This window comes from Ischnura elegans, chromosome 11 (genome assembly GCF_921293095.1).
Source record: "Ischnura elegans chromosome 11, ioIscEleg1.1, whole genome shotgun sequence".
NCBI lineage: Eukaryota > Metazoa > Arthropoda > Insecta > Odonata > Coenagrionidae > Ischnura > Ischnura elegans.
Window position 1 is genome coordinate 50,353,847 of NC_060256.1, and position 14,089 is coordinate 50,367,935.

General features: G+C 35.8%; 1 protein-coding gene across 1 annotated transcript; it reads left to right on the forward strand.

Moving 5' to 3' along the window:
* Positions 1-4: 4 nt before the first annotated feature.
* LOC124167963 (UPF0692 protein C19orf54 homolog) lies at positions 5-11,393 on the forward strand. Its single transcript, XM_046546035.1, has 3 exons — positions 5-337; positions 611-853; positions 6,265-11,393. Exons 1-3 carry the CDS (start codon positions 72-74, stop codon positions 6,719-6,721), a joined length of 966 nt encoding a protein of 321 aa, XP_046401991.1. The 5' UTR covers positions 5-71; the 3' UTR covers positions 6,722-11,393.
* Positions 11,394-14,089: the final 2,696 nt, after the last annotated feature.

A 14,089-nucleotide genomic window follows, 5' to 3' on the forward strand; every position in this document is an offset into this window, starting at 1 on the left:
GATATCATCGAGCGAGGCGAGGGTGGGGGCAAGATTGAAAAAATATTACACGGATTAGATCCGCTGTTAAAATGTCTCAGTGCAATAATAATGATAACGACCGTAGTCCTCCATTTAAGGAGATAGCAGGAATACCTTATCCGCCTCCTCCACTCTATTTATTTGCCGAGGGACAGTTCAAGGTTTGCAGTATTGTGGATTCTCCGAAGAAATGTCAGAAAGTTGAGGATGATTTGAAAGATTTGTTTCGAATTATCATCTCAGCTTTGGTTACCGATGAAAAGGCATTCGTATTCAACTATAAATACTTGACTCCAGTTTTGCAGGATGGCCCAAAGTAAGTTTAAATTTGTTCCACTGTTGCGCAAGAGGTCTATAAGTACTCATTGAGGGGTTCCAGTTCATTGACCTAGGTACTCTTTTCGCAACATGGTTGGTCATTGCTCTTATTTTGTAGTAAATGACTTAGTGCAGAGTTTATTATTGTGTTCCGTTCTAAGCATTCTATCTTTATGTCTCGTCGGTAAAAAGAGCGGAATTGGTGATTGACATTTTGTGATATGTTACTACCTACATGCAATGCTATATTTGATCATTTTTTCAATTACAGCTGTGGTTTAGCAGCTCTAAGTATGGTGTCTTCATGCCAGACTAATTCAATGAAAGTGGAGGATATATTCAACCATACCAAATCCAAAGGATTTTCTAACAATGGAGAGATGTTTTCAGTGCACTACATGGCTGACATTGCTAAAACGTTGATCGGGTGTGATGTCGAAGTACTGGAAAGTGGTATACAAAACAGGGAAGCCGTTATTAATGAAATAATCAGCGGAGGATTGCTTCTAATTCCGTATCCTTGTTCATTACCCTCTATGGTTAAAGGAAATATTTATTGTTTCCCTTTAATTGAGTTTTGGCCAGCAAATATAAAAACTTTCGTTTAGCGATTGTGGCTTTCAGTATTTGTTAAGTATTTAAAATGAGCTGTTGAATGAAATCAATTATCGGAAAGTTTATTTTGTGGAATATTGCCATTGTTAATGAGACACTTAATTCCTCAGTCTTTACACTTTAAAAGACACTCAACCAATTACAGTCCCTTCAAGCCATTTTATAGGATACATTGCTAAGTTTATGAGAAGAATGCAGTTTGTAAAGGAGCTTTGTTGTTGCAGGCCTGTATCTGCTATCAGGTTTACTGTGTATGCTTTTAGGGCAAAATATTGTTCCTAGCATCCAAAAATTTCCTTAATTAGTAATGAGGAGTTCGCTTTGGACTCTTGAATCACATGCCTTATTTTTTTCCTTACCCTTTTCAACCAAAAAACTGGGTTTATGTGGGGACCTATTGCCTCTATGGTGAAGTACATATACAAGACATACCTGTTTACATACTAATGATCGAAGGTCTTTAACTAATCCTGTACGTGAATTCATATTAACTGTTTAATTTCTAGGTGCCATTGTTTAAAATGATGAAGTTATAATATTTAAAATAGGTACCTGAATTGCTCCTCTGCTCTACTCCAACTTTATTGTTAGTACTGACCACTTGAATGGATTGTTTGTTTGGGAGCGGAGTGATGATATTTGGGGTAGTTTTGCTCCTCTTAGAAGGAGCATACTGACTTCATCTCTCTGCACTGGGTGTACAATTTAGGCTCACTCTTCAAACTATGTCTGTCGAAATCATCATATATGCATCATCTTATCAGGGGCACAGCTAGGAATTAAGGCTTGGGGGGGTTTTAGGCGCAACTAATACTGGGGTGCTTTGGGTATTGCTTACCCGCCAGGGTTAGCGGGAGGTGCGGAGGCCTTCCGCCGGAAAAAAAATTAAGATAAATGGTTCAAAATGGTGATTTTTTACGGCCTTGTGAGGGATATTTTATTGAACCTCACACTATTCTATAGGAATTTTTAATCCAATTAGGTAAAATAGATTTAACTTAAAAATTTCTGTGAACTCTGGGGGCGGTTTTATCCCCAAACCCCCCCCTCCTCGCTGCACCACTGCATCTTATGATGATTTTGATTTCGACATTCAATAAGCAAGAATCATTAATCAATCACGAATATTCTTAATAGAGAATAATGGCAATATCTGATGCCTATGTTTTCTATTGAAAAATCACCTTCTAAATTCATCATTGTGAACTCTGAACCATTTAATCACTTCCTATGGAATTTACATGAATTATGCATATGCCAGCTGTATGACTAAGGTGCATTAGTATGAGCATCTAATTGTGGCTAAATGTTATAATTGTGATGTACAGGGTGACATCTTTTTATAACCGGTATCTCCTTTTATGGCAGCTGACGTTCGCTGAAGTTCTTGAATTATAATCCTGAAGTTTACCATGCAGCCTATTGTTTGCAATATTTTTTACTTTAATTTTTCAACTCTGTATCTTTGACTTTTTCAACTCTGCATCTTTGACTTTAATTTTCAGTTAAATATGCCTCAGAGTTTCGTCATGTAACTTGGCTTCATAAAATTGGGTCTGAATAATGAATGAATATTGGCTATATATGTCAAAATAATTACTGAATTCTATAATACCATTTCCAATTTGTTTCGTATGAAATAATAACTGAAAAATCCAGGTTGTATTCTTTGTTAGCTCAAATTTTTGAGATCTCATAATGTGCATTGCAAGACCTGACTACAGTTTTTGTAGAATTCCCGCTGCTTTCTTCAGTTTGCTAATGTCTGGATGCTAAATTAGCCACCTGCTCCCTAGAATCTCAGGAACAATTTAATTTTAATTCTTATTTTGCATACATTTTAAGTTAATATTTTACAAACTTTGTGAGATTTTTTCATATATTTCTGCAAGTAGACAATCTGAAATTTGTTATGCATTATCAATCATGTGATATTGGCATTGACAAGTCTTCTATTTCTTAATCGTACTCACTTCATTTACCAATCCAGCTGAGTTTGGTCAGGATTGGTAAGCGGAGTGGTTTGACTATAGTCAGGTTTCGGAACAGGCCAAGTGACAAGTGGGCACTTTCGAAAACAGTCCTGAATCTTGGCTAGGGATCTTGAAATCTTGACTGGGGCCAGCCAGAGTGATCAATAAATCCAACTGATACAGCTCAGATACGCAATGTGATTTTCCTTTTGCAAAGGCAATTTTTTTTCTAGGGATAGCCTAAGGTTCGCAGTTTTGTTCTCAAAGGAGGAAAAAATATTCAAAGTTGGATTTGACCATTCAAAACTTTCTTATCCAAGTTATTAAATTGTTGAAATGAAACCATTTCAATAAAAATGATAATTTATTATTTAATATTATTTTCGTTGAAATGGTTTGCAACAATAACTTCCTTCCAATGACTCTAAAGAAATAAGTATCAAATCTAGCAAAAAATAGGTTTGTTTTTTTAATGTGTGTCTAAGCTCCTAATTATCCATTTGTATTCGGCTTAATTCCAAGGGGCTGGAGAAATTCTAAAAAAGGTATTAGAATTGATGTTTTATTAAAGGCATCATATCAGGCATTGTTCCTAAGAAAATATTATGCAAGATGCCAATGAATGTCTAATTGAAGGTTTACAGTGTTTATGAAACTATCAGAAGAGCCTGTAGCACTCAATGAAGGCAATTTAAGGAATTAGAATTGCTTCTTTTACTGAAAGGAAAAGCTGATAGGGAAATTGAATGGGTGGCTGCATGAAAGCAATCTTAGAACTGATGATGATGATTACCAAAATATAAATAATTCAGGTGACCAGTTGTAATCCTACTTTATTTCATTTCCATTTATTGGTGAAATTTACCATTATTTGGTTTGAAATTCTTTTGTTTAAATTGTTTTGAACTTCGAAAAGTTAATTTTTCTCCTTTCAGCCTAAGTTTATATGCAATTAACCATCTTAATATACTTTTTAGTAACTATACCTAATATGGTTATTGTTAAATGGTCATCTTTAACTACAGTTTAATTTTAATGTTAAGCTGAGAAAAATCAACACATCATGCAGTAAATGGTTTTTAAGTCACTAGTCATACCATATAAACAGGGAAGGCATTATGTGATACAGGTTGCCTATATGTACTTATATTTCCTTGCTTACTCACGCCAACCTGGAAACCATACATTTCATTAACTCACCTATATACTTCGTTCGCATAATACTTAAAGTTAAATTCATTGTTGGTTATTGGTAGAAATTATGAAATGTAGCCATATTGATAAATGGAGTGTCGGAAGATAGGTGTCCCTGAGCTAGTGGTTTCCTCAGGTGATGCAATGTGGGTGTCACCATAAGGGGAACATTTTGGAGGGGCTAAAGGTCCACTCCTAGCAGCTCCAGCATCCACCCTGGCTCTGTTCCTGTCATTTTTATGAAGCATTCATTGAGTTAATTAATTTTTCAACTCTTCCCCAAATTTATTTTAGCTAATTTTTTCAACCTGCTCCAGACCCCCTTGTGGGCAATCCTGCATTAGTGATTGATCTGTTTCTTGGAAACTCTTACAGTTATCGCTAAAATTACTTTGCATTCAGAGGGAGGGTTCAAATCCCTCTGGTAAAGTTTAAAAGGGGCACCCTTAATTACTCCCTCTCCCACTAATCCCCTAAAATATCCATACAAAAGTATTCCTACCTAATTTTTTTCTGGTTAGGGCCTTGCCAGCAATGAATATATTTAACCAGTAACAGTTGACTTGTTAATTATGCATGTCACACCAGTTCTTTCTCGCAAGGGCTAAGGTTTTCTACCTATTTCCAATGGAAGGATGAAATGGTGGTTCCAAAAGTAGCCAAATCACTTTTTGCAACTCAATTTGTTGCAAAAGTTTTTTCAGCCCAAGTTGTTTTCCGTATCAATGAGAGTACATTTTTTATTAATTATTGAAAATGAAGTCAAATTTCAGCCTGTGAATAGCCCTAAATTCTGTTGCCCTGCAGCTTTCAAAAACTTGTGATTTTGCATGGTATGTACTAGGGCTATTCACAAAGTAAGGAATGTTTTGGAGAGAAAGAAAAAACTAAGAATGTATAGTAAAAAGATTTAATTATATACATCTGAAAGAGCGAAAAAATACTACATTTCTACATAACCACCAAACAAATTGGGACACCTATCATATCGGTGGACAAGCTTTGGAATTCCTTCATCATAGAATTTTGCCGCCTGCGATCTCAGCCAAAAGTAATGAGCATCCAGTGTTTGTCGTCGTCGTCAAAGTGCTGTGCTGCTAGCCAGGTCTTCATTCTTGGAAACAAGTGATATTCGCATGGTGCAAGATCGAGACCATAGTGCAAATGAGGAAAACCTTCCATTTGAAAGCATTAAGAAGTTCTTGGGTGCAGTGCGAAGACCTTTTGGGTTTCTTAGTTTTCACTGACCTTTATGATGGTCTGTAAGAATTTTCGGCATCCATATTGATCAAAATTTGTGGTAGCCAAGCCTTTGCATGACAATTACAATCAAGAAAATCCTGGAAACTTGTGGGAAACAAAGCAAAAACTCCATTATTGTGAAACGGCAGTTTTCACAAACTTTTTCATCAACTTTAGTGACCAGTTCGGCAGTCACAATGCTCGGACGTCCACTCTTCTCTTCGTTGTAAACATTAGCTTGGCCAATTTCAAGCATAATGCACCATTTCTTGATAGAACTTTCATTCATTACATTTTCTCTGTACACTTCACACACTTGACGATAATTTTTTATCGGTTTGAAGTTTTTGGCCAATAAAAAATGTATCACTGATTGCACCTCGCAACTGGCGGGATTTTCAACTGCAGAGCTCATTTTCCATTTATGTATCGAAAAATGGGCAGTGTGGAGACATTCCCATTGTCACGGCTGGATGCTGACATATGTGCAAAGCACACGGACACCAAGATATACGCGACTGGTGGGCGCATAGTGACGGCAAACGTAAAATTCCTACTTTGTGAATAGCCCTCATATATTTGGCTCATAGACCTTGACCTCATAGGTGCATTTACCCAATGATGACCTAGTGATTGAAACGCGTACTACCGAAGTAAAACATGTGGAAAAAGTGCTATCTTGTTTTCTTCAACCTACAGGAAAATAAAATCCTTTCAAAATCACTGGTGACAGGTGACACTTTCTGTGCTTCATATTTTGAATTTTGCTCTAATTTTGTTACTGTCAATCGGTACCTCATCATTCAATTATTTTTTCAGATGTTTTTAATGACGTTCCATTTTTTTCTAGGAGCACACGCTTTCATAGTTCATTTTGTGATTTTTCCTTAGCATTTTGTAGTTATGATGCTGACTTTAACCATTCTCCTTGCAAGAAAAAGGGGCATCGAGCTCATTGGGCTGTTGTGGTTGGCCTTATCCTGGAAGGAACACTGCCTGTCGATAGCCAAGATGTCAGTGAGGAAACCAAAGCGAATTGCATTCAATACCTGCCTGATCAAGGGAACTTTGCCGTCAAGCATATATCCAAAGCTCATGCCTGTGATAAGGTGTACATGGTGGCTCGTCAAGGTAAAAGCTTGCACCCAGCTGTTTGGAAGTACGATGATCTGAAGGATAGCAATGAGAATTTGGTAGAATTTGATCCCTCAAGGGCAAATAGTGAGTTGGATTATATTCTCCCTCCAGAAGGAGTGGAAGGAGGCCTTAAAGGAAAGGCACTGTTCCTCAGAGGTCTCCCTACCACTACTTGTGATGAGCTCAAAAACTATTTGAGGATTTTGAAAAATTTATTTTAGTCATAGTTTCCACCAAGCCTCCTGAGTGAGTAATGGTGGAGTAGTGGCAGTTCTTGGAGTTTGTGAAAGAGAGGGATCTTGGGCAAATTGTTAATGGGTCAAACACATTGCTTTGAAACATGTTACAGTACATGTTACTTCTTAGGTTTCTGATGATTCTCTGTTTTTTGGGTTACATCACCTCCAGATTTGCTATTTGCTAGAAATTTTTGCCAGTAATCCTCCTAATATTATCAGATCAGAGATGCTGCTCTGAAGGTTTACTTGGTCTAATGTAGCTGTACTTTACCATCTTTTTATATCTATCTGTTAGCTGATTTTTTGCCTCTCTAAGTGGTCTCCTTCATGATTGATGGAGAGTATACCCCACCTCTCTGTCCATGTTGTTCTGTGTTTTAGCGATGTTGATGGCATCTTGTGTCGACCTTGGGTGATAACATTTCTCTCTACAAGAGTGATTTTCCCCTCCTTGAAGATAATGTTGTGGCCAGATCCAAGCAGGCGGGGAGAGGTTGAACTGCATTTACTCAGTGGCTCTCTTGTGCTCCTGAAGGCACTGCTCATCTCTTCAAATAATACCAATCAAAACTGAAGAGCAGTACTTTTGATCTGAAGATTCCCAGAGAATCACTGATGAAACTTGGGATTGGCAAATCTAAATCTGTGTTTTAGCAATCTTGATGGCACCTTGAATCAACCTGCAGTGATAACATTTACTCTATGAGTGATTTTCCCCTGCCTTGAAGGTAATGTGACCAGGTCCAAGCAAGCTTACTTGAAGATAATGTAACCTGTATAAAAGAGAATCATGTCACAGTCCAGTTGAAGATTTTTAATGCAGTATCCAAGAATTATCGTATAAGCTTAAAAAATAGTTTTGAGACTATCATTCATCATGATCATTCTTTGTACTCTTACTTCAGAATTTCTCTGTATCATAACAGATACTGCCTTTTTACCAATTTGTTGGCCAATTGGTTAAAGCTAAAGGTTCTGTAGCCCACAGATCCCTCTCTGGAACAGCTTCTGATCTTGAGTGGTCATTTTTTAATGTTCATAATAATATATATCTTTCTATTATTGAAGATAGGCAAGGTAGAAAAAAATACTGGCCTATCTCCAGTAATGTCAAGAGATATATTTATTCAAAAGAACTTGAGAAATATTCACCATTATATTTTGATTATAATGTTTGCTTTAAAAAAACTAATGATGTGATTGATCTTTCTGTGAAAGAGAACTAAGATCTCGTTTTATTTATTTTTAGTGTGCTATTTTTACCTTGTACAATACTTGTACAGCTCCATATTTTTTTACGTCACTACTTTTGACTTAAATTTAACTTTGAGATGTAGTTTGTTCTTTATCCACCTATGGTGTTTGCATCACAGAGTGACAAGTGAACCAAAAGATGAAATAGACTTGGTTCAAATCTTCAATTGATATTCCATCCTGATATTAATCCCTCCAGTTTTTTGGACAGCCATTGCTTTTTACATGTCTTAGGGATCGCTTTACATTTTTTGCCCTTCAATCATTCTGTCAGGGACATTTGCTAAAGTACAAAAAGCTAAGAAAATCTGACTTAAGCAGAAAGCAATTTTGAGAGTATAAATGTACTGCATTTTGCTATCTTCTATCTGTGGTAGTACTGTTCAACTTTTAGTGAATAGAATTTCATATGAAAGAATTGAGCCCTGATTTGATACGTACATATTCTTACTGTGAGGTGAACTTGTTGGTTAATCAATGCCTCATTTATGTATTCATGTATCCTTGTGATATTTATATAAACATTTATTAATGTGTATAACATCGCAGCATTTTTATGGGAACTCAAGTTTTTGTTGATGATCAAAGTTTGATCACCAAGTGAAGTTTACTACCATCTGTGGCTGCATTCAAAATTTAAAAAAATAGAGGTGAGGATTGTAGACAGACGGATGATAAATGTAGCCTTTGTTTTAAATTATGTGACCATGAGTGGCAATAGCTTGAGAAGGGTAATCAGATTGGCAAAGAACATCCAAAGTGGTGCTGGAATAAATGCATGAAAGCTTAAACATTTAGATTTCTGCTTGAGGCTTTCGCAGTGCTGGATTGCAGTTCTCTCCATTGTTTCTGGGCTAGCTGCATCAAGTTGTTTTCCAGATGACGTTTTGTGACCTATGCTGACCACATCTTCAGATCAGGTCTGAGTTCAGCCACAAAACATCATCTTGAAAACAACTTGTCGCAGCTAACCTGGATACCATGGAGAGAACTTAATCCTTTAATTTAGTCTGATAAAGCAGAGGAAAAAAAAATTTATCCTAAATTTCCATAAAATTGCATAGATAAGCTCCGAGGTTTGGCATTCTGACTCTCAATAGACTTCTTAACGAGTGGATGACACACTGCCACTATATACGCTCTCTGATCTGACTCATGAGATTCTGGTGCATTGAGAGATTAATAGACTTTTGAATGCTTGTGTCTTGGCTAAGAACTTGGAGAGTGTGGTATCAGGCAAGGATATCTAAGTATGTATAGGCTGATTCAAGACGTGAGAAAAATATTTGCTGTTAGTGAACTGATAAAAGAGTGATTAGAATATCATTGCAAGCGTAATTATACCCAGGGCATTATGATATACGTATTGTTTTGAAGGAGCTTTTATTCTGTGATCTTTGATCCCTTAAGCTTTGCCACTGGTATGCTTTTCATTTAGTGACTGCAAAACTACATTGTTTATTAAATAGCCTTGTAAAGCCACCCATGATCAAAAACATACTGTTGACATTTTGTGGTCATTAAATTATGTGGTTAATAGATGTCACTGTGTATTTTCATTGAAGAAAGTATTGCTACATCAATGAAAACAAGCTTACATATCAGGTTATGCATTGGGAAACTTTTCTATACCTAGTCATGCTTCAACTTGAAATGTATATTTAACCTGAATGAAGGTGATTGTTTAATATTTGTTTTCTTTCGTATTAGAACTTTAGGCTATGGCTTAAGTTATCTGTTGCTGTTGTATTTATTGGACTTTTCATTAATGTTGAAGCATCAACCCAAGTCAGCACCCTCTTTCCTGTACCCGAGTTGGTATATCCTGTAGGGAAGAATGAGAAATGTCTTTCAGATGGCAGGAAAGCTCAATATCAGTGTTTGTTTAATTTTGTCAATGTTGAAATAATTTGCTTTTAATCCTTTGACTACTTTATATTTGTAAGTTAAAATTCTTCAGTTGAGTTCTATTTTTTTTGCATTTCACTGCTTGCATTTGAATGTTCATTTTTTTGGCTGTGAGTTTTCTAGGTTTTTTTCTAGGTGAGGTTTCCTGTCCCTTCAATGTTTTTCCAAAACTTTCTGCTTTCTTAGCCAACCTTGCAGGTAAACCTTAATTTATTTCTTGAATATACATACCATCAGATTAAACATTAGTGTATGTTTCATCTGTGCACTAAGCATGATTATTTCCCTTTTAATAGGAGAAGGAATTTTGTTTACTGAAACAAGCAAACATTTTTCTTTTATTTTTCTTTGTGTAGCCATTTGTTATCTTTCTGTTCCATTGTTGAACATGTTTATTTTGATATTTGAAGTGTACTGTTAATGCCTCCAAGCATTAATTAAAAATTATTATTCTGTGGCTTTTCTTAAAAATATCAATGCAGTCTACCTTTTATTAGTTTGGTCCTGGAGACTAATGTCATAGTAAAAAGATGATTATGTATACAAAAACTTAAAAAAAAATACAAGCTACATATGTATTCTGTTTGAGGAAATATATTGTAGTGAAAGGGTTAACTGTGTTATTGTCAGTAGTGAACTTGAGAGAGTACTTTTAAGAATTTAATTTCATGTTTGTTATAGCATTTTAAAATTTTACTCTGTTTGTTTGCAATAATACCTACTTCTAATGTGAAGCTATGCTGAACTCATGTTACAATTCCTTTCAAAGAGGTTTTTTCTGCATTTCTTCCTCAAGGCCCTCACCTACTCGTTGTTTTATCCCAGAGAGTTAGTGATTGTCATTTTATTTAAGTTACTGTTTGGTGACATTATTTGTATGTTTTGCATTATGTTAATGGGATGAAAATGTACAATATTGGTACATAAGGACAATTATGATCGAAAAAATAAATCTATGTAATGGGTTTTAGTTAATATATTTATAAGCAGTTTTTGATGAATATCAATAGGTTATTTTATTTTTATGTTCAAGGTTAATATATTCTTCATTTTCTTTAACCATTATTCTGGAATTAAGATTTTAGAGATGTTAATTTTTTAGCCGGGTAAAATTACCCTTCTTCCCATATCGTAATGGTTGTGATTAATCCAAGTCCTGTTTTACAAGAACTTGCGTATGTGTTCGTGGGAGTTCCCTGGACGGCTATGTGATTCAAATTTGCTGTTGAATTTAGTTCATGGCAATACGCTCAATAATTTTGGATTTATATAAATTGTTGGAAGAAAATAGGAAAAAAAATATTATAAGCATGCTCTCGGTGAACATGAAATCAATATTTAAAATTTTTAAGTGAATTTGAAATACCTAAGCAAGATGTGCCATTGATAATGTTGAATGTGACTTATATTTTTGTTTTTTGACTGTTTGGAGTATGTATTTATACAGTTTTGTGCTGGCATTTAATGGATAATAAATGTGCTTCATAAAATATGTGGACTTATGATTTGATCGTTTGTTTGTATCTTCCTCAATTTTACAACGCTATTAATTTTCAATTCTTGAACCCAAGTGCTCTAATCACTGTATTTTATGTATCTTGATAGCCATGTCTGTGTATACTGTGCACTCTATGTATATTCTGCTGAGGAGGGAAACATTGTTTTTTCAAAGAAATCATGTTTTTTTCCTGTGACCTACCCTTATTCGTAGCCAAAAGTCTAGTTTGCATCATTTTACCCAAAAATAAGCTGTGCTGGATCATTTTCGAAATCTTCCTCAGAAAAATGTGAAATCTCATGTTACTGAAAACGAGAAAATCTATACTGTGTTAAAAACTGTAGTTTTATGACAGAAATACTTTGTTTGAATCTTGCTCAAGGCAAATGATTTATCCTCGGTGGAATTTTGCACTTCGGTGCATTGAGGGTGGCTCTGTAAAGTGCAGCTAGTCCCGGAATTTAGAATCGGACATACTTTTCTGATAATACTCTTATTGGTTTTCCATGGCTCAGTGTTAATGCTATGCAAAAAGGCTGGAGGCCTACAAAATGTGGTTATGAATCTGAATAGAGAAGGTAAAGTGGATTAAGGAGAGAGAATGAGGAAAGATAGCATATTGAACATTCTTGTTAGCAGTGGCATAGCTACGAGTTTCATTCGGGGGAGTGAAAAACTTAGGGGAAAATTTTAGAAAAACAGGGTACTAACTAACTAACGTGGGCAGATCAAGGGCCAGACCCTTAAAGAATATGCAAGATTTTTAATACGATCCCATTATCATTGCGTTTGTTTTGTATCACGAGGTATCTTTGTGCCCCCCCCCCAAGAAAGAAATCCTGCCCCTGGTAAGTAATGGGTTTTAAACTAATTTTAACACTTTTCATAATCGAAAAAACTTCATTTCGTAAAGAAATATTTTGTATATTCATGATTTTTCAATATTTTGTATTCTTTTATGAAGGAAAATAAATGTATTTCTATATATTTGGGGGGGGGTCCTGACCCCCCTGGCTATGCAACTGCATGTTATATATTAGCATATTTAATAATTCTTTAAATTATTGTGAACCAATAATTCATCTGTTTTCTTGGAAATATCACCATAATTTGGTATTGAAGTTGTTGATCAACAAGGTTCAACTGCTTAAGCTTTCTAATATTTAACAAGCTCTAATTTCCCTCGGTAATATTAGGTATTAAAATAGGATTATCATGTATGATGACAACCGAAGTATGAAATATTGGCCTTCTCTGTGCTCTCCAGTTACCATAATGCTTTCTTTTGGTTCCTGTGAGAGATTCCTTGATCCTTCTATCCATCCTCCACTTCCCATGGTTCACCTAACAGCAATCCAGCATTCCACCTTCCCTACGTCTCCCCCTCCTCCCCTACCTCTCCCCATATGCTGTTCCCTCCCTTTTTTTCCTTGTCCATATAATCTGAGAGAATTTTAAAAACTGTGCAAGAAGATGCCACGAACTGATCTGTAACATGAAATGAAGAACTGTGCCCATACAGTACAGGGAGAACGAGAATTTGCCCATTTTTACACGTGTACTTGCTGTGTAAATTTGGGCCAACTCCCTTGACCCTTGTATGCAAAAAATATGAAGCAAAATTTAGTACTGCAAATGCTGTGGTCAGCAGTAATATAAACATGATGAAAGTTTCAAGATATGTAGATGATTCAATTGAGTCGTCTACCTTAATGCCAGCAAAATTTTCCCAACGAAATTTGGTTAAAATCATTTTACGAATCAATATGCAACATATATTATACAGAAGTATATTTTATCAGGATTACATATATGTTCCTATCGAGGTATGAACAAATTAATCATCAATTGCAACTAGAATGATGGTGTCTATCAATTTAAAATTCTGAGTAATTTCGAATTATTTGCATCATAGCCTTGCACGGGTCATGTATCAGAAGATGTATATTTATCTACTTTAACGAATTGAAATACAAATTAGCTATAAAATTAGGGCCTATTTTAGATGATTGCAGGATAGCAGTGGCGCAGCGAGAGGGGGGTTTTGGGGAATAAATCCCCCTCCCCCCCCCCCCCAGAGCTCGGAGAAATGTTTAAGTTAGATCTATTTTACTTAATTGTATTAATATTACTTATAGAATAGTGTGAGGAATAATAAAAAAAATCCCTCAGAATGCCATAAAACTCACTGTTTTGAACCATTTATCTTAATTTTTTCTGGTGGAGGGCCCCCACACCTCCCCCTTATCCTGGCAGGTATTCATACCCTCAGACCCCCAAGTATTAGCTGTGCTTGAAACTCCCTCTAGCCTTAATTCCCAGCTGCACCACTGGATGATTGGTATGTTAGAATCCATTGGCAGGTCCAGTAGCTAGATGAAATTAAAAGTTTTGGGGGTTGCCACTTTATACAAAAGTATTTTGTTATATTTTTCGATATATTTACCTACTTTAATGAATTAAAAAACAAATTAGCAATAAAATTAGGGCCTATTTTAGATGCTTTTGGTATGCTAGAATCCATTGGCAGATCCAGCTCTATTAAATCCAGATCCAGTTGGGTATCCAATTTACACTAGATAGAATGTTAATTTTGTTCGGACCCCCACTACTGCTGGGAGGTTACCCCTCCAGTTGACCCCCCCCCCCCCCCTGTCCCTATCCTGGATCTGCCACTGGTTGCAAGTGAA

What these genes read in the sequence shown, in the direction of transcription:
- LOC124167963 (XM_046546035.1), top strand. Translation starts at nt 72, where the DNA reads ATGTCTCAGTGCAATAATAATGATAACGACCGTAGTCCTCCATTTAAG. An exon ending in GTTTTGCAGGATGGCCCAAA is followed by an intron (nt 338 to 610) that starts GTAAGTTTAAAT and finishes TTTCAATTACAG; the next exon opens with CTGTGGTTTAGCAGCTCTAA. An exon ending in GGAGGATTGCTTCTAATTCC is followed by an intron (nt 854 to 6,264) that starts GTATCCTTGTTC and finishes AGCATTTTGTAG; the next exon opens with TTATGATGCTGACTTTAACC.